The sequence below is a fragment of the Pleurodeles waltl genome, chromosome 3_2 (genome assembly GCF_031143425.1).
Source record: "Pleurodeles waltl isolate 20211129_DDA chromosome 3_2, aPleWal1.hap1.20221129, whole genome shotgun sequence".
NCBI lineage: Eukaryota > Metazoa > Chordata > Amphibia > Caudata > Salamandridae > Pleurodeles > Pleurodeles waltl.
This window is the reverse complement of record NC_090441.1, coordinates 171,808,023-171,833,869: the sequence shown is the minus strand read 5'-3', so window position 1 is coordinate 171,833,869 and position 25,847 is coordinate 171,808,023. Positions and strand designations below refer to the sequence as shown.

The 25,847-nt window shown below is 41.9% G+C and overlaps 2 protein-coding genes across 3 annotated transcripts in view; one reads left to right on the top strand and one right to left on the bottom strand.

Moving 5' to 3' along the window:
* Positions 1 to 9,693, bottom strand: part of LOC138286639 (probable hydrolase PNKD) — a 30,278-nt gene extending 20,585 nt beyond the window's left edge. The window contains exon 1 of one of the 2 annotated variants that reach the window (XM_069227092.1): positions 9,596 to 9,693. In XM_069227092.1, the coding sequence (XP_069083193.1) occupies positions 9,596 to 9,647 (52 nt within the window). In that variant the 5' untranslated portion in view covers positions 9,648 to 9,693. Of the gene's footprint in view, positions 1 to 7,545; positions 7,734 to 9,595 lie in introns of those variants that run through there. The other variant, XM_069227091.1, reaches the window with a different exon arrangement.
* Positions 9,694 to 10,316: 623 nt separating this feature from the next.
* The window catches only part of AAMP (angio associated migratory cell protein), a 98,210-nt gene continuing 82,679 nt past the window's right edge, over positions 10,317 to 25,847 (top strand). Inside the window, exon 1 of the mRNA XM_069227090.1 lies at positions 10,317 to 10,523. Coding sequence (XP_069083191.1) covers positions 10,418 to 10,523 — 106 coding nt within the window. The 5' untranslated portion in view covers positions 10,317 to 10,417. The remainder of the gene's footprint in view (positions 10,524 to 25,847) is intronic.

Genomic DNA, 25,847 nt, shown 5'->3' with positions numbered 1-25,847 from the left:
AATTTTACCGCCTTATTTTCAGAAATGAAAGCTTTTCTGGATCACCCATGGGTTTCACACTGGTTTCCACCACATACTGGAAGTAGGATGAGAGCACAAAAAAAACCAGGGCATATAGGCTACCTCTTAGGAAAATGCTAAACATGTGGTACAAAATGTGTTTTTTGATTCAGCTCTGCATGTTCCTGAAAGCTGGGAAGATGGTGACCTTAGTAAAGCAAACCATTAGTGGATGCTATTTTTAGGTAAAAACCGAACACTTATCTGGAGCACTTTTTCACTATTTTTCTCAAAAAACTCAAAATGTTACTATCAATGTTCCCTCTAATTATTCTTCCTGATGTGCGGCAATAGAATGTTTGCGTGCACACTTTTCTTGCTTGTGTGAACAACCAAGTGATGAGATGTGCAGTTAGGCATGTCGATCACAACCACTTAAAGGTAGATAATAAGTACTAGCAATCCAGCGGGTCTGGCTTTAAAATTAAAGTTACTCCTTAGTAACTGATCGGTTTAGGCACTGAATACGTCATCATACATGCACTCTTGTCACTCATCCTTGCACTTGTGCACCCCCTAATAACTTATTAATTCTTGCATTCGCCCACTTACACAAATCCACCCACGCATGCAAGATAAATGAAAACAAAAGTAGAAAAAAGAAAACATGCTATTGTTTTAAGATCACAGATGTATGCTTGCAATAACACAATTAAACAAAGAAGAAGGTGGAAATCTTGCTTGGTATTGTACATAGTGGTGTATAGTTCCAGCTGACTCCATGTTAGAACTGTGCTGGACATGCTGCAATACTAAAGACAATGATACAGTATGAATAATATCATTCCATGATGGTCAGCTAATTTAGATGCAGCTGCTATGTAGGTTTCAGTACACTGCAGGTGAAGTGAGCGTCAAGCAAGTAGCCAGTTAGGACTGTACTGTTTTAGGCTGTAGCATGCTTTAAAAATGAAAATAAAAAGAGGAGAAGGAAATAAATAAAAGGCACCTATAGGTAAAAAATGGAAAATTAAAAGACTGGCCTACCAGCTTTGGCATTGAAGCGCACTCATTTTCAGATGGACGTGCACATCTGATCAGACAAATGCCGTCACTTACAGGGCAAGAGAGCCAATGAGTGAAGTGGGTTTACCTATTGCTCATGCTTTAAGCTGTCATGGATGGAAGAAAAGTGTAAATTATGCCCGTACAGACCAGTGGGAGAAGAGGGCAGGCCAAATTCCCCTTTATTTTTTGGACGTGCATTTATATGTACTTATTTTTTTGGTTATTATTCATTACAGGAGCCTGGAAGACAATGTAACCTGTCAACGTTTTGAAGAGATTCTAACAGGAAGTATTACAGTTCAAATCTTGAACCCTTAACGATTATTAAAAAGGATAATCAGTACCAAATTACTTACCTAAAAATGTTAATCTGGGAGATTCCAGGTAACAAAATACATCTGCAGGCTTTAACAGGGTGCAATAACAATCTATCCTATTGACGTTAACAGGTGTTTCATATTAAAAATAAATATATATGCCTACTGTCTTTGTCAGACCTTTTCATATAGGAGACAGATCAGACCTATGACACCTGAATAACTCTTCCCAATGAACCGGTCAGGTCCCTAGCATTTGTTATTGGCTCTTCACCGTAATCAAGTCAGACCAACTATATTGAGTATAAGCTTTCCTGCAAGGCAACCATCAGGTATATTGCAATAAAATTACAAATATGTACAAAATTATAGTTGTCTACAAAAATGCCGAATTTGCATTTTGTATAATTATGCATTAAGTCTGCATAATTTTCCCCAAATTGTGAGTAAGTATGTAAATTTTATACACATCTAAGTTTTATTGCATTATGTTTTTGTTTGACACGTTTTTCTGTTCCATTTTCAGAGTGGCTAGGGAGTTTTCTGCAGAACATATTAACCAAAAGTTCCCAATCCAAAAATGGTATCAAATAATTACTACTCTGGTGTAATTTCTAGATAATTATTTGTTATTCTTCTGTGAAGAATCTGCTCCATCTTATTTCGTGGTTGAGGTAGAGGCAGTCTGGCTAAGACATTCACTTGGCACACTGCTTCAACACTCATCTGTGGAATACGTTATTTTAACTCAGTGATTCATTAAATCACTCAAACACTTCTACACTAACGCACTAACCTTTTCATACTCTCATTTTCTTACTGCCAAGCTCATTTTCTCAGTCACTGTTTTCAGATACCTAGTCCCTGGGCATGTATTTTCAGTCACCAGTCAAAGTGCCCTCTGTTACTATCATTCGAAGCACCTGCTGTGGGAGAGGCTAATCATCAACCTTTAACTTGATGTAGGAGCATTACACGCACACGAACACACACACAAGACTGCTCTGCCTCCTCAAATTAAGAAACTCTGAAAACTTGTGTGTCTGAGTTTATATTGTCACACGGGAGTATGTGGAAACTTGCATACTGGTAGCATGTAATGCTTGTCTGTATCCTCACAAAACTGGTGCACAATGAACTCACAGCTTACACACCCTCCAGTCCAAAAAGAAAACATAAACCTGAGGCCCAGGTAGATACTGCCAAAAAAAACCTGAATGGGTGATGAAATCGCCACACTTCGCCTTGTTCTCTGGGGGTGAGCAGAGGGACATGGCCTGAGGCTGCAGAGAAAGCTTTGGTGATTCTTTCCTGCTCCTTCAGGACTAGCCTCCATTAGCATTTGTAAAGACAAACACACCGTCCTTAAAAATGCATTTAGTAGTGCAGCTTCAACATCAGCGGCACTTCAAAGGATCAAATGAAGTATTTAATTGAATCCTTTGTAGTGCGCGCTGATTGTAGGTATGTGCGCGGAAAGAAACTTATGTGTATGTGCCCGCTCAGGCGCGCAGGTTAGAGGTAACTATGGTTCCTATATTTCCCTATGTTTGCAGCCCCCTCCAGAGGAATGTACAAACCCTGGGTCCCTTTAGAATCCCCAGGATGTTAGGGAAAACAAATGACACAAATTTGGCATGCATAGCTATGTGCACAAAACGTTATGCAGGCCTAACCACGAAATAGCTCAAATAGCCAAAAAAGGGCTTACACTAGGGGGGAAAAGGGTTAACTAAGGTCTGTCTAATAAACACTAAAGAGAGTCTGTGTCAATCTACAAACCTGCCATATAAATCTAAAAGGACACTGCTCTTTACTCATCTATCGCATGTCACAACTGTGCAAGTTCTTTAATGTACTGGTTGCATCACTGCCAACCACCTGTTAAATCTTCAAGCAAATCTTAATCACTCTCAAAATAAAGCCCTGTTTACAGAGTCCAAACACTTGGTCAGATACACAAAGACAACAGATATCTTTTCCAGATTAGTTTTCAAATAGGGATCACAGTATTTAGTGCCCTGCGATGTTTAGTGGTTGAAGGGAGCAAGCTGGAAGGACTCCTGCAGAAGTTTTTCAGCCATTTATCCTTTCAAGGTCAATGGGATGAGAAGAACTTACACCTTCAATCAAGCAGTCAGTTTGCAGTGTGAAGTTTATGCCTGTATAAGGCTGCAAACCAGTGTTATTTCACTTATTAGATCCAATACAACACACCAAACCAACATTTGAATTTCTAGAAGTTAAAAAGTGCGGATACTCCCGGCCGGTAAGACAGATTTTGGCTAGTTTACGATTGTGGTTCTTTTTTGCCTTTTCAAAGTACAACAGCCTACTGTAGAAAGCCATATGCTGCTTAGCATACTCAAGAACACCTTTCAAGCGAAGTAAGGTTAACACAAAAGAGGACAAAACAAAGATTTTATTTTAGGCCTTCCAAAGCCTTCAAAATCTCTATCTCAAGTCTGGAGAGATTACACTAGCAAATTATGAAATGAAGGAGACACAAATCAAAATTTGGTATAACAAAAATATTTACCATGTGTACTGCTATCTGTATTTAACCACCAACTCCATCTTGACCACTGACTCTATTTTGTGCTTAGCTTAGCTTCAAACACCGTCACATTGGTGGCGCAGGTCTTTTTTCGTGCACAGCTTTTTAAAAACCGTTTTCGCTCTTCTCACCAGGGAAAGAAGCAAAACATGGGGGAGCGCAGAAGATAAGCAGGTACCAGGCTGAGAATGTTATGATAGAGCAGGGTACAGCTTGGTCTTGAAAAACACTGAGATTTGGCCAGTCTGATGCGTGTTTTCTCAACACTGACCTGCTATAGCCAATATGTGAATTTCACAACTTACTCAACGGGAGGGGGGGGGGGGGGTTCTAGAACCTTTCTCTTACGTTTCTTTAAAGCATATAAGGTGGGAAAGCTTGGCAACTAGACGAAGAAGGAACTCATCTGAGAAGGGACACCTTGCACAGAAAATAAATCCCATTGCGTTTTAGTCTCCCTTCTGTCTCGGTTGGTCCGGGTTCCACGACCTGAAGTTAGCAGGCAAAGGGATGAAGTTGGTGTCAAGCCCCATGCTGATGCATTTTTCATTCTTATTTTTTGCCTTGCGTTGTGCATGCATGAATACGATATATATATATATATATATATATAATATCCATTGTTGAAGTATTGCATTTTCTTTGTTTCTGTGATCATTATTATTTTACGGATATGATAATTTTTAGAATTGCACATGTGTTGCTGCATTTGAAATGAAAGCTCACGTTATGCTTTCCGTGAGCTTGGGAAGTGCCTTAATAAATTGATTACTCAGCCTAAGAGTGATGCATTCTTAGCATTCCTTTCACTTCGTTCCCTCTCACTTTGAAGCAGAGCCGGACACCATGATATTGTGCTCATAGGCCATATGAATGAACAATGATAAAGACTTCCACTAAAGGTCACCATTACACCAGGCGAAATCCTTGTGCATCTCGCCAGGTTCTTGATGAGATCTGTTATGCTTTTATTAATTACCATAAATTTATTTTTAAGAACCCAAAAAAATAACACCCAAAATAATGGAAGGCTTACTTCAGGGTCATTTTGGAAGAGTCTGACCGCACTATACAAACATTCAATCAATCAATCAGGAATTTATAAAGCGCACTATTCACCTGTGAGGGTCTCAAGGTGCTGAGGGGGGGTGCGGGTGGGGGGGTAGGTGCTGCTACTACTCGAACAGCCAGGTCTTGAGAAGTATCCTGAAGGTAAGGAGATCTTTGGTCTGGCGCAGGTGGGTGGGAAGAGCGTTTTGGCGGCAAGGTGCGAGAATGATCTACCACTGGTTGTAGTTCTGCGGACGCGTGGGACGGTTTCGAAGGGAAGGTCGGCAGAGCGGAGATGCTGGGTCGGGGTGTAGAAGAAGAGTCTATTGTTGAGGTATTCTGGTCCGGTGCTGTGCAGTGCTTTGTGAGGAGTTTGAAGGTGATTCTCTTGTTGACTGGGAGCCAGTGCAGGTTTTTCAGGTGGTCTGTGATGTGGCAGTGGCGGGGGATGTCCAGGATGAGACGTGTGGAGGCGTTCTGTATGCGTTGCAGCCTCTTCTGGAGTTTGGCTTTGGTTCCTGCATAGAGGGCACTGCTGTAGTCCAGCTTGCTGCTTACGAGGGTTTGGGTGACTGTTCTTCTGGTTTTGGTGGGTATCCATTTGTAGATCTTTCGAAGAATGCAGAGTGTGTTTAAGCAGGAGGAGGAGATGGAGTTGACTTGCTGGGTCATGGATGGTGAGAGGTCCAAGATGAATCCTAGGTTGCGTGCGTGGTCGGTGGGAGTCGGAGTGGTTCCGAAAGTGGCAGGCCACTAGGAATCATCCCATGCGGAGGGGGTGGAGCCGAAGATGAGGACTTCTGTCTTGTCGGAATTGAGTTTGAGGCAGCTGCTCTTCATCCATTCGGCGATGGCCTTCATTCCTTTGTGGAGGTAGGTCTTGGTGGAGTCCTTCGTGAGGGAGAGGATCAGCTGGGTGTCGTTGGCGTATGAGATGATGTTGAGGTTGTGGGATCGGGCAATGTTAGCGAGTGGGGCCATGTAGACGTTGAAGAGGGTCGGGCAGAGGGACGAACCCTGGGGTACGCCGCAGATGATTTTGGTGGCCTCCGAGCGGAATGGGGGGGTGGGGGGTGGGAGGAGGTGGACTCTCTGGGTTCTGCCGGTGAGAAAGGAGGTGACCCAGTCCAGGGCTTTGTCGCAGATTCCAGCATTGCTGAGGCGTGAGCGTAGGGTGTGGTGGCAGACGGTGTAGAACGCGGCCGAGAGGCCAAGGAGGATGGGGGCCGCGGTTTCGCCGCTGTCCAGTATGGTTCTGATGCCGTCGGTAGCAGCGATGAGGGTGGTTTCAGTGCTGTGGAATCCGGATTGGGAGGGGTCCAGGGTGCGGTTCTCCTCAAGGAAGCGGGTTAGTTGTCTGTTGACAGCCTTCTCAATGACTTTTGTCAGGAAGGGGAGCAGGGAGATAGGCCGGAAGTTCTTGAGGTCCTTCTTGGGTTTTCTGAGGAGGGCGTTGATCTCAGCGCGTTTCCAGCTCTCCAGGAAGGTGGCGGACTCAAAGGAGCTGTTGATGATCTTCCGTAGTGGGGTGCGATGACTGAGCTTGCTTTGTTGAGGATGTGATGAGGGCAGGGGTCAGATGGAGAGCTGGGGTGGATGGTGTTCATGATTTAGATGGTGCTGTTGTCGTTGACAGGGGTCCAGGAGAACAGGAGGTTGGTCGGAGGTGAATCTGTGGTTTTGGTGGTTGCTGGGGGGCTCTGGGTGCTGAAGCTGTCATGGATGTCTGCAATCTTGCAGTGGAAGTAGGAGGCTAGGGAGTCGCAGAGGTCTTTGGATCGCAGGATGTCTTTGGCGTTGGAGCTGGGGTTGGAGAGTTCCTTTACAACGTTGAAGAGCTCCTTGTGGCTGTGTGTGTTGTTGATTCGGTCTTTGAAGGAGGTTCTCTTGGCGGCTCGGATGAGTTGGTGGTGTATGTAGATGGCGTTTTTGAAGGCTGTGAGGTTATCCAGAGTCTGATCTGGGTGCCATTTTCTTTTGAGTCTTCTGCAGTTTTGCTTAGATTCGTGGAGGTCGGCGGTAAACCAGAAAGCTTTTCTGTCGGTGCGTCTGCTGGAGGGAAACACACGGACACCAATACACAGAGACGAAATACAACCACAACTCAATATTCCCTACTGCTCCAACGCGGCTGCATGGCAGTATCAGCACTCAAAACAAACAACACTCTTGGCAACACATGGCCCGATAAAACATTACCATGGGCTCTAACGCCTAAACTCGAGTCAACAGGACAAAGAGGCTCCTGCTATTCTGCAAGTTATGAGCTGAGCCTGTCTGGGGCTGGGACCATATGGCCATGAACTGAAACTTTTTAAAGTCCCCTGAAACACACATTCTAAAGCAGAAAGCGCTATGACGTGTCCAGCCCTGGCTGTCATAGAGCCTTTTCTTCTGAGGCGTAAGTGGGGCAAAACAAAATACGAGTGAGAGGGATATCAACAAACAACAACAAAGCTAAAGGGGTGGGACAGACAGGGCAAACAACAAGGACAGGAGAGCCTGCAAACGTATGCGCTTTCAAGGAGTGTTGGATTTAAAAAAAAGAAGTACCTCTACAAGCAGCGGCCAGTGGAAGGACACTGGTGGCAGAGACAGGAAAATGTCCTTGGTCAAAGCTCCATGGACGACAGGAAGAACCATAGAGAAAGTGGAAGCAGCAGAAGGCCCTGACCAATGAGAAGCAAGGAAATAAAGTGAAACCAATAGTAAGTAACATTAAGGATGGGATGGGCTCTATGCCCGTTTCTAGTTTTTTTTTTGTTAGCAAGTGATTCCACAACAACAGAGCACTGTCTGGCTAGGTCACCTAAAAATAGGGAATAACCAGATACATAGAACTCTATCCACCTTCCACCCACTACCCCAGTAATCTGTCCAGATCAATTATATAAACAGACACTTCACAAGATGTATTATTGTTAAAATTAATAAAAAAAAATAAGAAGAAAATAAAAACTTACCTGCTCCTCCCACGCCGCTCCTCTCCTCCGTCTCCTTCCTCAGGCACAGGCTCCCAGCCTGTCCTGCAGCCAATCCTGTCACTGCTCAAAGCAGCGTCCGGATTGGCTGGGAGCCTGTGCAGGCTCTCTCCAGCCCAGCTGGTGAGAGCCTACAGCACATGTGTGTTCGGCCGGCCAAACACACATGCACTCTGAGGGGAGTGCACAGTGCACTCCCCTCAATGTTCGTCACCCCAGTGGACCCGCCCCTTCCACCACAAAGGGATAATAAACCTAGTTTATTATCCCTTTGTGGTGAAAGGTTTGATGCTTCTGCTGCTGGCAGGGGGTCTGACGCTCCTCCGCCCTAATGGGGGAGCCCCCCATATATCTGCAGCAGTTTAGATGGTCATCTCACAACTGACATTTTCACCACCTGAGGGTACTGGATGTGTGGAGACCATCAAAGAATATGCATGTTGTGAGCTCGAACTATCCCCCGACAAGGTGCGAGCAAAAATCATCCTTTCCTTATGCCTAAAAGTAATCCTAACATTTTTACCTCATTTTAGCTCAGATGAGCCTCCTAATTACTGAGGCTGGTTGCCCAGATTTGACTCATCTTACTGTGGTTCTTGAAAAGGCGCTGTTGGTAGGATCTGAAACCAATGCTTCCCATGTTGTGGGTGAGAACAGAGGTAGGCGAGCCACTGAAAGCTCGAGCCAAATACTTGACGCTGGATCAGCTTAAGGTCCTCTGGGAACCTAGAGTTTAAGCAAGCTGAGTTTTCACAAGTATGTTGTGACTTAGTGGCTATGAATGCAGTACCACTTTGCTGCAGAGTGAACAGGCAGAGACAGCCTTTGGATGCTGCAGGTGCATTGGGTAAGCAATGCATAGAAGTGCTGTCCACAAACAGAACACAAACTTAAAGATTGAATAGATTTAATTAAGTCCTAGGCCTATATGCATCTTGACCTTGAATTAAGTCTGAGATTGTGTGCTTTGTGTGAACATGCAGTATTTTTCTGTCTCTGTGTTCACCGCCATGTTCTCTGTGGTTTGTTTTTATCTGACGACACAATACACTCTTCAAGTGCGATAACACCTAGTATGTGGGCAATGTTATGCTAATCATTCTATTTACCCTATGCATATACATTAAAAATGTTCTGTTTGCTTTAAAAGTGTATGACAGGAATACATTTGAGCACATCTTCTGTGCGCAGCGATTTCATTGCAAGCGTGTATTACGATTTGACATTAGCTCCATTTGAACCTTGGTTTGCATCAGATCAGTGGTGCAGGCTCCGCCAAAGACACTTGATTTACCACCGGTTTGAGGTCCAAAAACAGAAATCTGTCGGTGTGATATTCCAAGAATATTAATTCAACCCACTACATGCCTATTAAAGATTGAAGCTGGGTGTGCCTTTTAATGTCTGAGAACTAATCGCCGTGGAGATGTCAGGAGCTATTTTAGGGCACACTTGTCAACATCTGAGAAGAGACAGGGGAGATTTTAAGACATTTTTGTTCTTGCCCCCAGTCGCAGTATTTCGGAGAGTGAGACTAAAAACAGATTAAACATAACAAGGTTTGTAATTACGAACTGATAGACGTACTGAGGCGAGGGTCCCCGAGTATTTTCTGTACTCACCCAACCATCTACCAGCCCCTGACCCCAACAACCAGCCACTGGAAGCCGCCATGTTGAGACGGCGTGCGTCACTTTCCTGGGCATGCCGGGAGCTGTAGTCCCGTAGCCGGGTTTACGCGCGAGTTCCTGATTTTTTTTGTAGTCCGTGTTCTTTCAGCATTAGAAAACGGTCTCCCTCTTGCTCGGTAATGCATAGCTCTAGTTTTTCAAGCAGCTTTGAAATGCGAAGTAAGGAAGCTTCACAAGCACCTGCTTTAATTACGGAGCGAAAACAATTTAACCGGTTTTAGAAGATTATATTCCTAATGTGCATTGCGAAAATGCAAACATTAAATTACATATGTTTTTCACTATTAATTATTAGCTTGCTCTGCTTCCGCCGTATGAATAAATGTCTATGCTCGTGTCAAACTATATGAATCTGCTAACTGAAACACCCTTCGAGTATTCCGAAATGGCCGCCCATTTGCTTTTGAATATCGTTGGCTCTGTTCTGTCCTCTTTCTACTTCACAAAGAATGGAAATACAATAACTATGCGGTAGGCTTACTGTCACCAGTGGGGGTGGGTGGGTTCGATTTCTAAAAAACTACATTTCCCGGCTCTCCCTGGTTGTGTTTTTTCCTTGTCCATACAAGTTTGCCAGGCTCGCAGGAAGGGCGGGATGGCGGAGTTTGTGCGAGTCGTTATTGGTCTACTGTTGTTATCGGCTGGCTCCCATTGGCGAGATCTGCATGAGTCCTCCCTGCGGTAGGCTGCACCGTTAGATCCGGCCGTGGGAGTGGAAGGGACCCGTGTGTGTCAGGCTGGGCACTAGTACCCATGGAGGACGCTGAGGGGGCTGTGGCCGGGGCGCAGGTCGGAGACTTTCATGGGGACGAGGAGATCATCGAGGTGTTGGAGCTGAACGACACCGACCCGGACCCAGGTATTGAGAGTTGGGCCAGGGTTCCCAGAATGTGCTTCCTGGACCTAGGGTCAATTTCTTACTCTGAAAGCATTCAGGAGTTTTAATGAGCTCAGATCAGTGCTGGCCTTAAGATATTTCGGGCTCTGTGCAGAGTATAGTTTAAGGCCCCCATGAGACAATTCAAATTGTTTTTCATTTATGATCATTTTATCTTATTAGATTATTAACAAGTACAATAACTAAATGTAACTGTGCAAGTGCACCTGTAATATAATGCACAAAGAGGGAACTTTCCTTGCTTTCTGTCCTGCAAATTAATTTATTTATTCACTGTAGTTCGTCCAACTTCATGTTCAACTGATATCAGTGCCAAGCTGATCCTGGGCCATGGACAAGAATAAGTAATTCTTTTAATAATTTTCATCTTCGAGAAGGATCATTCCCCATAGGCTATTGTGTAGGGAACTGTCAAAAAACATTCTAAGAATCCTGTTTAAATTGGGATAAATCTATGCGTGCAGCTGTCCTACATGTGTTTGAGAACAAACAGAGCAGACGCAGTACATGCCCATCTGTAGCAGGATGGCTTTTCTTCTACAGACCCTGGAAGCTTTTCGTTTCTATGACGAGTTCATCTCCTGCAACATCTTCTTCAAAATATGCAGATGCATCTTTGCATTTTTTTCTCGAGCTCTCCTGTTTCCAAGGGTTTACTAATATGACTGGGTGCACCAACCCATGTGTTCAAAGTGCTGTTAGAGTTTACTGATTGCCTGATCATCGGTGGCATTGAAGTATTCAATTTTGAATTTTTCTTATGCTCCAAATACTTGATCATCTTCTCCTTCATCTGAATCAAAATGTAGTTTCTTCCTTCCAGTGTACCGCACACAGCTGCTTTTTTTTCCTGCTGTGCCCATTTGAAAACTACAGACCATTGTAGGGAAGGCTGCCGCCCTTCCTGATGTGCAGCAGTTTACTACAATGACGTTACACTCCACGTGTGTTAGTAATCCACAAGGCACTGTTCCTTTATGTTGCCTGCTACTACCCTACAATCTCTGAGCTATCAGTCGCATAGCCAATGTTTACAGAAACCATGAAAACCCTCTGTGGGACTTGTCATTTTACAGGGCTTCTGAGGTGCACACACTCCTTTCGGCCTTCTCACACCATTGTTCTTTTGGTGCCTCCATAGCTCTGATATTAAGATACTGGTCCATGTTGTAGTTTGGATGAATGCTATGGGGTTGTCTAAATTTTAAACGTTGGCTTTTTTTTAAAAGTAGACCTGAAATACAATAATGGGAGGCCACCAGCCACTGTTCCGAGAAATGCTGCAGTGTGGGGTCAGTGGCTGCATACTGTGATGGTGGGGCGAATACAGCTTTATTGATGGCTACGTGAGCAGCGGGTCAGAGCTCGCAGGTCCTGTTTCGTTATTAGGTTCTTTGTGTAGTCCACTGATTCATGACAGGCCAGGGTTCCAGAGTGATGTTCTCAGACAGAGTCCTTCCTTTCTGGACGTCATTGGTCGTACAACCTGCCTCGATACGAGCGATGAAAGCTTATGCTAGTCTGTCCCATTGAATCTGATGTTTTTTTCCAGGAATTAATTTCAGAGGGGTGGAGATGTATCCTGGGTATTGTTGGTTCTGCACTTTTATTGAATCTGTAAAACATCTGAATGTCATCAGCATGTGTATAAGTAGAATAATCAATTTTTGTTTAAATAGACACAGGGCTGTTGCAAAAGACCTTACATTGGATGTGCCTTTTCACTTGGTGGTTAATTTGGCCTGTGAGTGCCTCTTTGTCAAACCTAGGTTCATGTTTGAGGGCTTCAGATAGCATTATTTTGTCTTCTAGTGGCATGTGGTTGGAGGGTATGATTTTGGGAGATATGCTATCAGCCAAATTTGTGATATGTGATGGAGACATTTCTGTTTGGTTAGTTATTTAATATGTATGTTCATGAGCAAACAGATAACTGATGTTTGATGTATAGGAGTACAAATCAGACTTACTGAAAAGAGCACAAGGAGCAATGCAAGTGTAAGAGTACCGAAGTTATCAGTCTGGTTTCCAGTGTAGAGTGAAATAAAATAAAGTGCATATCAAAATGTGCTTTTTCACATTTCCAAACTCTTTCTGGGTGTTGTATTTGGCAGAAGTGATACTGATTCTTTTTTAGATCTGGCCTGAAACAGTGCATACTCGATCTCTTGTGACACACATTATAATTTTCAGCATGCATGTGGCTACAAAATTGACAAAGCCAATGCCTTGTGTAAGCAAGACCAATTCACTTTTTCCAGTGCTTGTTTTCTTTATTTTTGCCACTATAACTTGAGCATGATGTGCATGAGTTGAATATTCGGCATTCGCTTTGTGTGTCCAAGGTGGGCTTTCTCCATTTTCCTACCGAAATGCATTTTGTCTCATTTTGGCTTTCCTAGATGGCAAACCACCTGGATTAATCTTTTTAATAAAGTGAGATACTAATCTGTGTCCATATTATGAAAATAAATAGTCTGCAAAATATTTAGTTCACGTGGTGCTAGGGACTGAAAGAGTAGGCAGTGGTGATGGACACACCTGTAGGAACAGGGCATGTGCCGCCTTAAATACATTTTGCCTTTATCTGTAGAATACATGTGGGACGTGGGTTGTCCCCCTGAGAGGGAACAGTCCACAACTGGCTCCTTAAGAGTTATAATGTTGCCTCCTGCATGGGTGAGACCAAAAATGATTCGAGGCAGAGAAACAATTTCGTTTCTTTCTGTAAGCTGCCAGACGCAGGGAGGTCTGACAGACTGGCACCTACATTCAGATCTGTCTACAGTTGCTTTAACGCTGTTTTTATGTCACAGACCCATATGCTTTTCTTCCACAGGGTCTCCTTAAAATTTAATGCCACCTGTACTCCATTGTACTTTTTTTGTTTATCAGTTCCCTTATCTTGCTGAACACCCTTCAGTCACTCCTTTCTCACCTCTGCCTCTATCTCACACCTCTCACCTAAATCTTAATTCCATTTTTACTAATCCTAATTTTATTTCTAATTTATGGTTAAATGTGCAAAATTTATTTGGTGTACTCCATTTAAATGTGTCAGCATTTTGACTAAAATAGGTTCCATGCATTTTGTTTCACAACTATAGTTAGATAATGTAAGAAACAAGCATTGACAAAGCCGATGGGTCTCAGAATGCTAGGTATTGGCCTTGTCCAGTGCTTAATTTGTGCTTGTTGTTCCCGGTGCAGAGCCCCGGCACTTATTTTTAGAGGGCCAGTGCTTATTCTTCTGCCTCAAGCATTTGCTGCAAGCAAAAGACACATTCAGGAAAGATAGAGGAATAGAAAAACGAAAAAGCGTCTCAAAGGGAGAAAGTAGAAAGATTCTAGAGTGATCTAAAGGGGCAGGGAGGGGTTTTAAATGGATTGAAGAGGCCAGAGTTGGCTTCAGGATTACGCTGCTTCAATATTCCGTGTTCGCACATTTAATTGCAGCAGCCGCATGTTTAGGAGGAGGGCTTTGGGTACCGGCACGTTTTTATTTACAAGATAAGCACTGGATTTGTCAATATGTTTTTTAGCCATATTGTACAGCAGCATGGCTGCTAGACAGCATTACTTAAAGTTTTTTAATTTTTTTTTGAAAAGGGCATATGATGCATCCACTACTGGCCACATCATATCACTTTTTTTATTGCTGGATAGGTAGCACAGCTTAGAGGCAATACGGAGGATGTGGGTGTAGGGTGAGTGCAATGACACATCCACTGCTGGCTGCATTAGAGCACTTTATTTTTTGATTATGGCAGGTGGAGGGTAGGCATCACAGAAAACTGGGAGGGACAGGCCAGGGAAACACAGATAATGGAAGTAGGAAGGGCAAGTGAGGCGGGGCAAGCCAACATAGACAACAAACAGAGGGAGGAAAGGCGAGGGCAAACCAACACAGACTGTGAATGAGGAGAGGGAAGGAGAGGGCAGGCCAACACGAACAACAAAGGAAGGGAGTGTAGGGGCAAACCAACACAGACAACAGAGGAAGGGAGGGATTAAGGGTGGGGGCAAGTCATAAAATACAACAAGTAATTAGGCAGACAGGAGAGGAACAAGGGAAGTACACAAGGGAACCAGCTAAAAAGACACTTCAGTACAGTGCTCCAATCCAAAAATACCCAAAAGAAGTGGCATCTAAATAATCAAGCAGTGGAAAAATGCAAGTGGTGCATCCATGTTCCAGGCGAGGAACAAACATGCAGAGAGCAAGAAAGCCTGTGGCCATTGACCATGAAGAAGCAAGAAAATGAGTGACAATTAAACCATCCAGTGTTAAGCAATGGTGGTCTGTAAGCCCACTGTCAGAAACCAAAAGGTGTTAGATACTGCGCATGCACTGTCTAAGCAAGACCTAAAAATAGACAACACAATCAAGATCCTTTATTAGAGCTCAACATTGTACCTAAAATCAAATTTTGTTTTAGAAATGTTTCCCACATTTGCTCAAAACATCTTTACCAAGATTGTCTATGTTTACATGGTTTCCAATTGCTCTGCTTTCCGTAAAGTCCAAAACATTTGTTACCGGCCTGATGTGACATCTTCTAAATTCTCGATTCAGGAATATATTTATGCACATAGTCTTTGCATGTTTACTTTTTTTTTTGGTTAATGGACTGTGGCTGTTTCTGGTCACTTTGCAAATTCAAACAGAAGAGTCTATGGTTGTTGTTTTTTTTTCTTACTTAAGCAATGTTTTCTACCTTTTTGAATATCTGTTTTGGGAATTGTACTTAAAATAATGCCTCTGAATTCTCAGCAAAAATGGAGATTAGTTGTTGAGATTTCATGTGATTTCATGTTCAAGTACTAGACTTTGACGACATGGCCGTGTCGGCATCCTGGGTTTTGTGGTAGGCACAATGTCATGGGGTGCACTCTTTCAATACATAAATACTACCAGATTATTGTGGTTTATGGCTAAAACTGGAAATGTCAGCAATTGAGACATGATTTTTGTGTGTCTGTCGGGGGCAAAGGTGTTCATGCATTAGTGTTTTAGAAGTTTAGAAATAAGAGATACTGTCTGGGCCAGGGTTTCTTGGTCACGTATGTCTTACCTTTACTGGTGGAATATCACTTCTCTACTCAGTAGGACATTTGTGCACAATAATATCTTGCGCCCATGTAAGATTATATCTCATCACTTGAGCCTTAAGTAGCTCAGGTCAGTGTAAGGCGGAGAGCATCCTGATTGTATTTGTGTATGATCTTGTGATCTCTGTGTGCATGGTTCACTGCTGCATTGTTCTCAGAGGTGGTCACAAGTGCTGTTACCCGGGGGTACTCTAGGTTATATTAAATGACATTTTGTCAGGTTCTTATGATCACTCAGTGAGGGGTGGGTGGAATAGGGTCACCTAGTTCGGTATAAGAACACTTTTACAGTGTTATTGCTGTTTCAATAATGTCCTTTTTTTATAACAGCCATTCACTCTTGACATACGCTTCTTTCATATTGTTCACACTAATGTGTTTTTAATGGATTGCTGATAGTGTTTTTTTTTTTTTTCACGATCGTCCTTTATTTTAAATTGTTCATTGTTTTTTTAGATATTCAGTGTCAGTTTTATTTTTTGTGAAACTATTTGTTTTTCACAAAGTTCTAAATAATAATGTATCAATCTTTGCGGTAGCTTCTAAAACCAAGTCTGTCCATACTTTCTAGATTTGGCTTCGAGAGTATGAAGTCGACTTTGATGGCATGTAATGCAAAATTTATTTTTGTGCATTCAAGCCCAGTTAAAATTTTAGGAGCAGGCCTCGAAAAATCATAAAAATTATACTAGACTTGCAGATCGAGTAACTAGAACGACGTTACTCAAAGTACGGCCCGCGGGCCGCCAGCGGCCCCACAGACCTTCCTTGGCGGCCCGCGGACACGTACAGGAAACGCCATATAATAATGGCCGCAGTATATAAACATAGAAGAGGGCCGCAGGAGCATGCGCAATTGTGGCTTCTTTGCACATGCTCCCGCGGCCCTCCTCTATGTTTACCTACGGCGGCCATTATTTATGGCGTTTCCGTGACGATCCTGGAAGCCAAAGCCCCATAAAAGTCAGCGCTTGCAGCTAACTTTTACGGGCTTTTTCGTCTGTTTCCTGTCACCGGCTCCACGTCTGCTGCCCGCCTGCCTGCCGTTCTACATTTGTGGCATCTTTACAGTGCTTTATTGAGGCAGGTAAGGCTCTTTGGTTATTTATTTATTTGTTTTGTAATGTAGTGTGTGTGTTACTGGGGTAGGGGTGAGAGCAGATTGCGCTGTGTGTGTGTGTTACTGGGGTAGGGGTGAGAGCAGATTGCGCTGTGTGTGTGTGTTACTGGGGTAGGGGTGAGTGCAGATGGCGCTGTGTGTGTATGGCGCTGTGTGTGTATGGCGCTGTGTGTGTATGGCGCTGTGTGTGTATGGCGCTGTGTGTGTATGGCGCTGTGTGTGTATGGCGCTGTGTGTGTTACTGGGGTAGGGGTGAGAGCAGATGGCTCTGTGTGTGATACTGGGGTAGGGGTGAGAGCAGATGGCGCTGTGTGCAGATGGCGCTGTGTGTGTATGGCGCTGTGTGTGTATGGCGCTGTGTGTGTATGGCGCTGTGTGTGTTACTGGGGTAGGGGTGAGAGCAGATGGCGCTGTGTGTGATACTGGGGTATGGGTGAGAGCAGATGGCGCTGTGTGCAGATGGCGATGTGTGTGTATGGCGCTGTGTGTGTATGGCGCTGTGTGTGTGTGTATGGCGCTGTGTGTGTTTAGCAATGTTTTGAAAAAGGGGGTGGGTGGTTGTGCCCCCTATAAGCCCCGCCCCCCCACCCCCACCCCCGCTGTCACTTCAGTGCGGCCCTCGGCCGCAAACCATACTGCAATTTTGCCCCCCGAGAAAAAGTTTGTGAGTACCCATGAACTAGAATAATCTACTTGACCATAACTGTAATGCAGTTGACCTGTAAACGGGTCTCAATTGTGTGATCTTAGGCAAATATTTTACTTTACAGAATCACCTTTTTCTTCATTCTCACATATGAGTGTACCTTCAAATACGGGAGCTCAGCATTTCATCTGTACAAAAAAACTGATTAAATGGACCAAACGTTTGCTCCATTTATAAAAAGAATCTAGCCCACATATAGGGGACACACAATCCATTACTTGCCTCTCAGGTTACTAATAGCATTGCTAACAGGGCAGGAGTTTTCCGGTTTATGTTTAAACACTCATTTTTAATAAATATATTACTGAAGCATGATGTGATCACACACTGTAATTTACAGAGAGAACATTTCCATGAAATGTCCAAAAATCTTCCCACTAACTCGCAGCTTTAATGATGAAACTATACAATGTATTAATCTGGGAAATCGGAAAACATTTATTCGTTGCACATCGCCAAGTAAAGTGTTCTGATTTGTTTTCATCCTATTAAACCATTTTTTCATCACACAGAAGTACAAACAATGGGCTTTCATAACTACTGAAATATATTTTGAAATGTTTGTACAGTTGACTTAGCTATTTAAATGTTATTAGGAAAAAACTGACAAAATCCTGGAACTCTGCAGTCAGCAGGAAAATAAATTGTAATCAAACTGACTTTTCAAGAGACTTGGTCAAAGGACACTTTCTTATTGTATGGTTATTTATCCCTACATCAACCAGCAGTATCCTCCATAGCAGGAAGGGCAAGAGGGGGCCCTCTAGTTCTTGTATCACTACAATTACCAAAAATGGAGGCATCTATAATTTGGTCCTCACCTTATTCCATGATTATTTTATTATCAATTGAAGGGAGTAAGGGCATTTTGATAATAAACTTCTATAATAATGTTCCACGTAATCTCGTGAAGAGAAACCTTGAGGACCTAACAGATTTTATTGATTCTTCTACTCGGCTACAGGATAAAGAGCTAGTTATGCTTTGCATAGGAGATTTTGATACGCCCCTGTGACATCAGGAAACTCCACACTTGTGCAGCATTCCTATTGAGGGTAGAGAGATGCTAGCCCATTTTACTCATACCAATGGAGGTGAAGCTTTAAATTTTCTTATCTATAAGTTTGATCTTGTATATGCAAAGGGAAAAGCGTCTGTAAATACCCCAAAAATTCCCACATTTACAGGGAATTCTAAAGGGAGTATTATTGATTTTATTCTTATTAGCTCTTTAGATTTTCATCTAATTCTCAACTTCAAGATAATACCCCATTGCGCTAGTGATCATAAATCCCTATGCATTGATTTGGCTTATAACATTAAATTGGCCCCAAAAAATGGGGAAGTGAGAAGAAAATCTGTATTCAGTAAAAATTGTGGTGCACGCATGAAATGGGAAAAGGTAGATCCAAATGCCTTTAACCACAAAATTATAAAGTCAAAGCTAGACTCCATTAATATTTGTCTGTCACATCAGTCAACCCATGATCTTATAGTCCAAGAATATGACCATCTTAGCAATGCCATTTCTGCTGCACTAATAACTGATAGGATCCATTCGGGTCCAGTGGCTCACCGATGGTTCAGCCCTGCGTGTACCGCTGCTCATAAAAACCTAAAAAAAAGCCCTCAGAACTGTTTCCTTTTCCCGTGATCTAGTTAAAGTGGCAAGGGGTCCATATAAGGCAACGCTAGAAGAGAGGAAATTGGAAATAAGAACCGAAGCGTGGGAAGAGCTTCTGGCAGCTACTGAATTGAGGGATATGTCAAAATTCTGGAAGGTGGTAAATCACCCGTATTGTTCTGATAATGACACTAGAGATGACGATTGTTTGATTCCAGAAACTGTTTGGATGAAACATTTTACGAGGGTATTTCATTCTGGAATTGATTTACCAACTGAGGGGGATAAAAGTATCAAGCAGAAATCTGCAGAATCTAATTGAACGTTCTAGATATTTCCATTGACCTTAATGAGGTTATTTCAGCAATAAACCGTTCCAGGCCAGGAAAGGCACCTGGACCAGATGGGGTCCCGGCCGACATCATTAATTCTATGCCAAATTTCTGGTGTCCGCTAATTACAAATGTGCTAAGAAGTGTAGTAAAGAGTAACATTCCTTTTTCGTGGAAGTTGGCCACTATTATCCCTATATTTAAAAAGGGCAATAGACAAGATCCTACTTGTTATAGGCCAATCTCCCTTATAGATTCAACAGCTAAAATATTAGGGAATGTGATCTTATCACAGCTGGAAGATTGGGTGATGGAAGCCAAGATTCTCTCCCCAATTCAATATGGCTTTAAGCCTGGTGTAGACACAGTAGAACAAGCACTAAATTTGCATCTTGTTCTCAGCAAATATGTAATTGCTAAAAAAGAATCCATTCGTATGGCATTTATTGATCTTTCAAGTGCTTTCGATTTGGTAAATAGAGAGAAACTTTGGCAAGTTATGGAAACTTTGGGGATTGATCTGAATATGTTGGAGTTGATAAAGCGTTTACATACAGAGTTAATGGTCTCAGTTCAGTTTGCATTGTATGGTGAGAGAACCCCCCCCCCCCCAATTCCATCAAGACGAGGAGTAAGGCAAAGTTGTATTTTAGCCACTTTTTTATTTTTGATATATATTAATGGGCTCTATGATTTTTTTTAAATAAAATTTGGGAAAGATTTCCCCAAGATGGGGCAGAGACAACTTCCAGTTTTATTATACGCTGACGATGCTGTATTAATTGCGTGCGCAGCTAACGGTCTTCAAGGCCTGCTGGATCTTTTTTTTAACTTTCATGCAAGACCTTGATTTGAAAGTACATTTCTCAAGGACGTATGTAATGACACGTGGCCCTCGAAATACAAGGTCCAAACAATTCACCATGGGAGGTAATATTAATAAGGTGAAATACTTTTTGTTATTTAGGCATGTACGTGAGTTCCTCTATGTTATGGAACTCCCATCTTAAATTTAAGACCCAGCAACTGGTGAGAAATATAGAAGCGATATTTCGCTTCGCCCGCAAATTGGGACATAGACCAATACCTCAGATCATTACACTCTACAAATCAAAGTGTATATATCAGCAGCTACACACTATAGAGTGGCCTTCCCTAAACGATGCATTTGGCAAAAAGAACTTCCACCTTGCCCCTGTGATGCCAGATCTAAGCAGAGCACATGTCACTTTTTTCTATTTTGTACACTTTATACTTCCCCTAGACATGCTTTTATATTGCCTCTTTTACGTAAATTAAAGTTCATATATTATAAGGAGGCTATGATGCATGTTAAAAAAATTGTCAGAAATTCAAATATGTTATCCTGTATTACATTTTATTAGATCTGCCATTGCTATCAGGAAACAATATGAATTGGTTGATATAGTTGAACAATAGTTCTAATTTGGAAATGGATGTGATTTTAAAATGAATTCGTGATTTTTGTTATAAGTGTGCACTTGTCACTTTATTCTGTATATTTTAGTGATTTTAAACAATTTATACTGTTTACATAATTTAGGTAAATGTTCTGCATTTTAAGGTTATTATGATTCTGTATAAAATTGAAGGATACCAATGTATTTTTTTTTTTAAATTTATGAAATTGGATATTGCTTTCAGGGACCAACATGATTCTGCTGTATTGGCAGTGTGATTAGTTCTGAATGTGTGGCTATGCTGCTGAAATGTTTTGTAAATGATACCTTGTATACTTTTAAATGTATTTTAATCTCTGATTTGTATAAAATGTTTTGTGCTTTTATGGCATTTTGCCGAATAAAGAATTTTTGACTGACTGACTTTTGACCTTGGTCTCTGAACACTGAACAACAAATTTGACAAGACGATTTAAAGGCCTCCTTCACTTACTGACTGAACAGAACACCTGTTCTTTGTCAACTCGCCAGAAGGGTCCAGTAGGTCATAAAAATAGCTCGACCTGATAAAATATGACTCGCCATAGAGAGTGGGCGAGTAGAATGTTTGAGGCCTGTGAAGGATAGCAGCCTGATTGTAATTAAAATCATCTAAGTTTATTATTATATTGTTGTTGTTGTTATTATTATTCCAGGCGTGAAGCTCTTTGCATCACCAGGTTGCACGAACAAATAGATATTGTCATCATGTTGTACCGTTAGTTGTTCAGGAACCAGCCTGTGCTCATATCCACAGTGTCTTGCATTTTTTTTGCAATTTTTGAAGATCCCTCCTCCAACCCAGTAAAGGTTAGGTGTGGGATTAACAGAATTTTTCTATCCTCATAATTTACCTGCATCTTGATGGAGGCCTCCCTCAGTGTGTTTTTGCTGCCTTAACTCAATATGTTATTTTGTTAGATTAATCCAGCAAAGTAACCAGTTTAGTCCCAAGCACTCCGGTTGTAGCTCTGTGAATACCTTTCTCTTGAGTATAAGCCCTACTTCCTCATCGGAGGCTAGCTAAGCATTTTGAACTTCTCCATTTCAACAACCCCCAGTGGCACGCCCCGGTTCTGATATACTCTGCCCGTTTGTCATTATGTTCAGTATTTTTAATGTGTTTATGTTGTCTTCAGAATGGGTGGCGGTTTATACCTAGCAGTCTATCAGCCAACCACTGTGTGAAATTTGTCTAAGCAGTGGTGTAGAATTCCTATCGCTCCACACAAATGACCTATTGTTTGATGTCAAGGAAACTCATTTTCAAGGTTTACTTTGTCAAATGAGCTAGTAGATCCCCTCTCCTCCAGGACACCTTCTAGATCAGTGAAAGGGCATTGTCTGTGGCTTAGGCAGGATTTGTACCCCCTTGCATGAAATTGTTCAAACTTGTCACTGTAGTTCATTAATGCAAAGCCTTTACTATTAGGGTGAGCGCTTTAAGGAAACCCATACAGGTGCAAGCTTTGCTTGCATTACTAACAATGGTTCCAGTTTAAAATGTGTGCACGTCTGCATAATGTAACCACGGAGGCTCCGCTGAGCACAGAATGCTCCCATATTAAATGCAAGTACATGCAGAAGCCCAAAAGCTGGTGATTGTGCTCTTTCAAAATGTGAACCGAAAAATGTGCAACTTGGAAATATGTTCTGCTAAATTCTTCTAATATTAGAATTCATAATTTTCAGTACTTCGTCTTAAACCCCCCATTGACTAAGAGCACATTTTAACAGTGATTGATTCCCACCTCCCCCTCCAACCGCTTTATTTTTTTTAAACATTCTTTTTTTGGGTGACTAGTTATTTTAATACCAGTAATTTATTTACTTCACTTTGAATATTGTCTTATTAATCCTCCTGTTATTCCTTATGATTCTTAACTTCGCTGGTTTCTTCTTTCATCTCCTGTATGAGCTGCTTGGCTTCACTTGGTCTCCTAATCTTTTGTTGCTTTCTGTTTGTTTTTTTGGGTTGTTAGGCCCCTAAACTGTAGATTTAAATTCCGCTTGCGGTCCCACTTACTAGATGTCAGTAAAATCGTTTTTGCTGTTCTCAGTTCCTAGTTGTCATGATATTTAGTTTCTGGTTTTGCATTGGATTGTTTTTCTTATTCAGCTGCACTGCTTTTGTTCTACGTCAAGCATTTAGGGTAAAAGCATATTAAATATTATTGTTGTAATTTATCCTATTATCTGTAACCTTCACATTTTGAGTACCTATGCTGCTGTATGCACTTCTAAACTACTTACACATTCTGTGCTGTAGAGTGATATCATCTACAAGTGTTCTGGATTAGATATTTTTTTCATCGGGTTCCTTCGGAACAGTTTATTCATTGGCTGGAAGGTGTTTTAATATACACTGAATGCTGCTGAGATCTGCGCTTACGTATTATTAAGAAAAGTGTAAAGTTTAGTTCTACCCTGATCAATTACATTAGAAATAAGAGTTCTATCTAATTATCCCCTTATGTATTTCATAGACCACTAAGTATTTTACATGATGGGTTTAAAAACTGCCTCTATCAGTTACATCCCCTCATGGACTGGTTGGAGAATGAGGGACCTTACAGTCTGATACAATCTGAACTTTTTTAATGACCAAGCGCTTTAAAAGAAGAGTCCCATCTTTTTGCAGTCCTTTGAAAGTCCAGCCTTTCTTTGTTCCAGACTTGATCTTGCTATATATAACATTTAAAAAACATTTTGCATCTATAACATTCAGTGTCAATGGTCTGTTAAAAGAAGATGGGCCTTGTAACCCATTGTAAGCAAATTCCACACCACCATCTAAGACAGACGGACAAGAGCTTAAATATGCTACAATTCTTCCTAATCACTAACAGCGTTTAACAATTGACCCCCAGCTGTAATACCTATTTAAACAGGTGGTATAAAGTGAGTGCTTAAAACTTTGTGCCAACCATAGTGCGTGTCACCAGCGTCTCATTATTAGGCTGTACTGTGGCTCTTTCAGGTATTTTTATGGAAAATAAATTATTTTTATTTAAAAAAGAAAAGGATGCAACCCTTCACCCACACAGTGTCCACACTTGACCTTTGTTACACCTTCTATGAGACAGGACAAGTTCATAATAAATAAACCTAACAGCACACTTGGTTTAGTACCTTGTTACTCCCTACAATCCTTCCAACCCATAATAAAATGCTCTCATACAAGAGCACTGGATGAGCCCACTTAACACCATTTAATGCCCCCAAAGGAGTGCCCCTATAATGGAGCACGCCATGTATTGTAGGTATAATTTCCACCAAAGTGACACTACAATTGAGCCACTGCTGTCGTTCTTCCTCCCAACACCAATAATGTAGCTAAAACTGTGTGTGATTGCGGGACTTCAGAGTTGATGGAACCCAGTCTTGCTGTACAGACTAATCGGCATGTTAAATTGCACTAACTGTATGGGCTGTATTTGTCTGAAACTCTGAAGGATTTTCATTTTTCACCATCTACCAGGTTCCCAGTTTTTTAGTGGCAGTCTATACCCATTTAGCCACCTATTTGAGCTGGGCTGGTAGATAGTACTTACTGAAAGCAGAAAGTAATGCAGTGTAACAATATATTTAGCCCCTAGTGGGTGTAGTGCCTTACATGTTTTCTGAGATAACAGGTCTACTGCAATGATATTACGAACAAGGCCCTTAAAACACAAATTACTCCCAGCTGTAAAACAACAATAGCCATGAGAGAGCTTAAAAAGACACTGAATGGTAGGAGGTGTTATTATTTTGGGGTCCCAGCTAACCTAGTGTGTGGACCCAGTGATGGTGTAGACAGAAATAGCACATTGTTGTGAACGTTTTGGTGGTAGTCCCATTGTCCTAGGACCACCACAGGCTGGGTTATGAGCAAAAATACTTTTTAAAAGTAATGGCTTACAAAGCCTTATGGGGCGAATTTCCCGAGTGCAGTGAATATCATAGGAATGCTTTCCTGCTGTATCGGGGGAGCTGCTTTGAGTATTTCTGTGTTTTTTTTAATTTATTTTTTATTTTATTTTTTACCTAAAGCATTAATCAATTACAAGTGTTTTTGTGGAAGTTATAGAGTGTGAAGGGGAGAGCCAATTGAAATGACTCTGATTAAGTAACAGTGGGAACAATGTGACCAGTGCTTCAATACTGCTGTTGGAGTTCGCGCTTTTGGGTCTGTGAGCACCATGGAGCACGAAGGGGAGAGACAAAAGAAAACAATAGTTTGCCCACGCTGAAGTATATTGGCAATCGTACAATAATCCATGTAACAGGGTCAGTCTGCAAGGCGGTAACAAAACCGCCCCAAGGTGGGACAAACGTGTAAAGCATTTACCAAAGACATTAAGGAATTTTTTAAAGGCAAGCCTACAATGAGTGAAAGTGATGGGAGTGAGATGGTTGTGGTTAAAAGCTCGCATAATACTTACAGCCGGTCGAAAAGCGCTTGCACGCTCAACCTAAAAAGGGAGGGAAAGAGCTTATTAATACATCCTCCTTTATGAATAATTATTACATAAACGGTTTTATAAGGTACAATAAACACTTTTTAATGTAAAGGTTTTAATGACAGTGTATGTTGGATGCCCCAACTTTTTTGTTTTGAAAGAATAGCCCTCATCCACAATAATGCATGCTTCATCATTGGGCCATATGCCTAACATTTCTCTGTTGGGATGGACTTGACCACATTCGTAGGATTGCTTAATATGTACTTTCTTCATGCAGGATCTAGATTGAGTTTTTTCAGAAGTAAAATTGCCTTCGAAAAGTCCACTCAATTTATTGGGCTCCATTTTTCTTCAGACAACATTAACATCTGTACAGGTGCATGAGGATGTGAGGATGGAGTTATTATCCCACCATCCCATTTAGCCAACATGTTTCAGCCTTTCTTGATGCTCAAATGGTCACAAGGCTTTCATCCAAGCTGT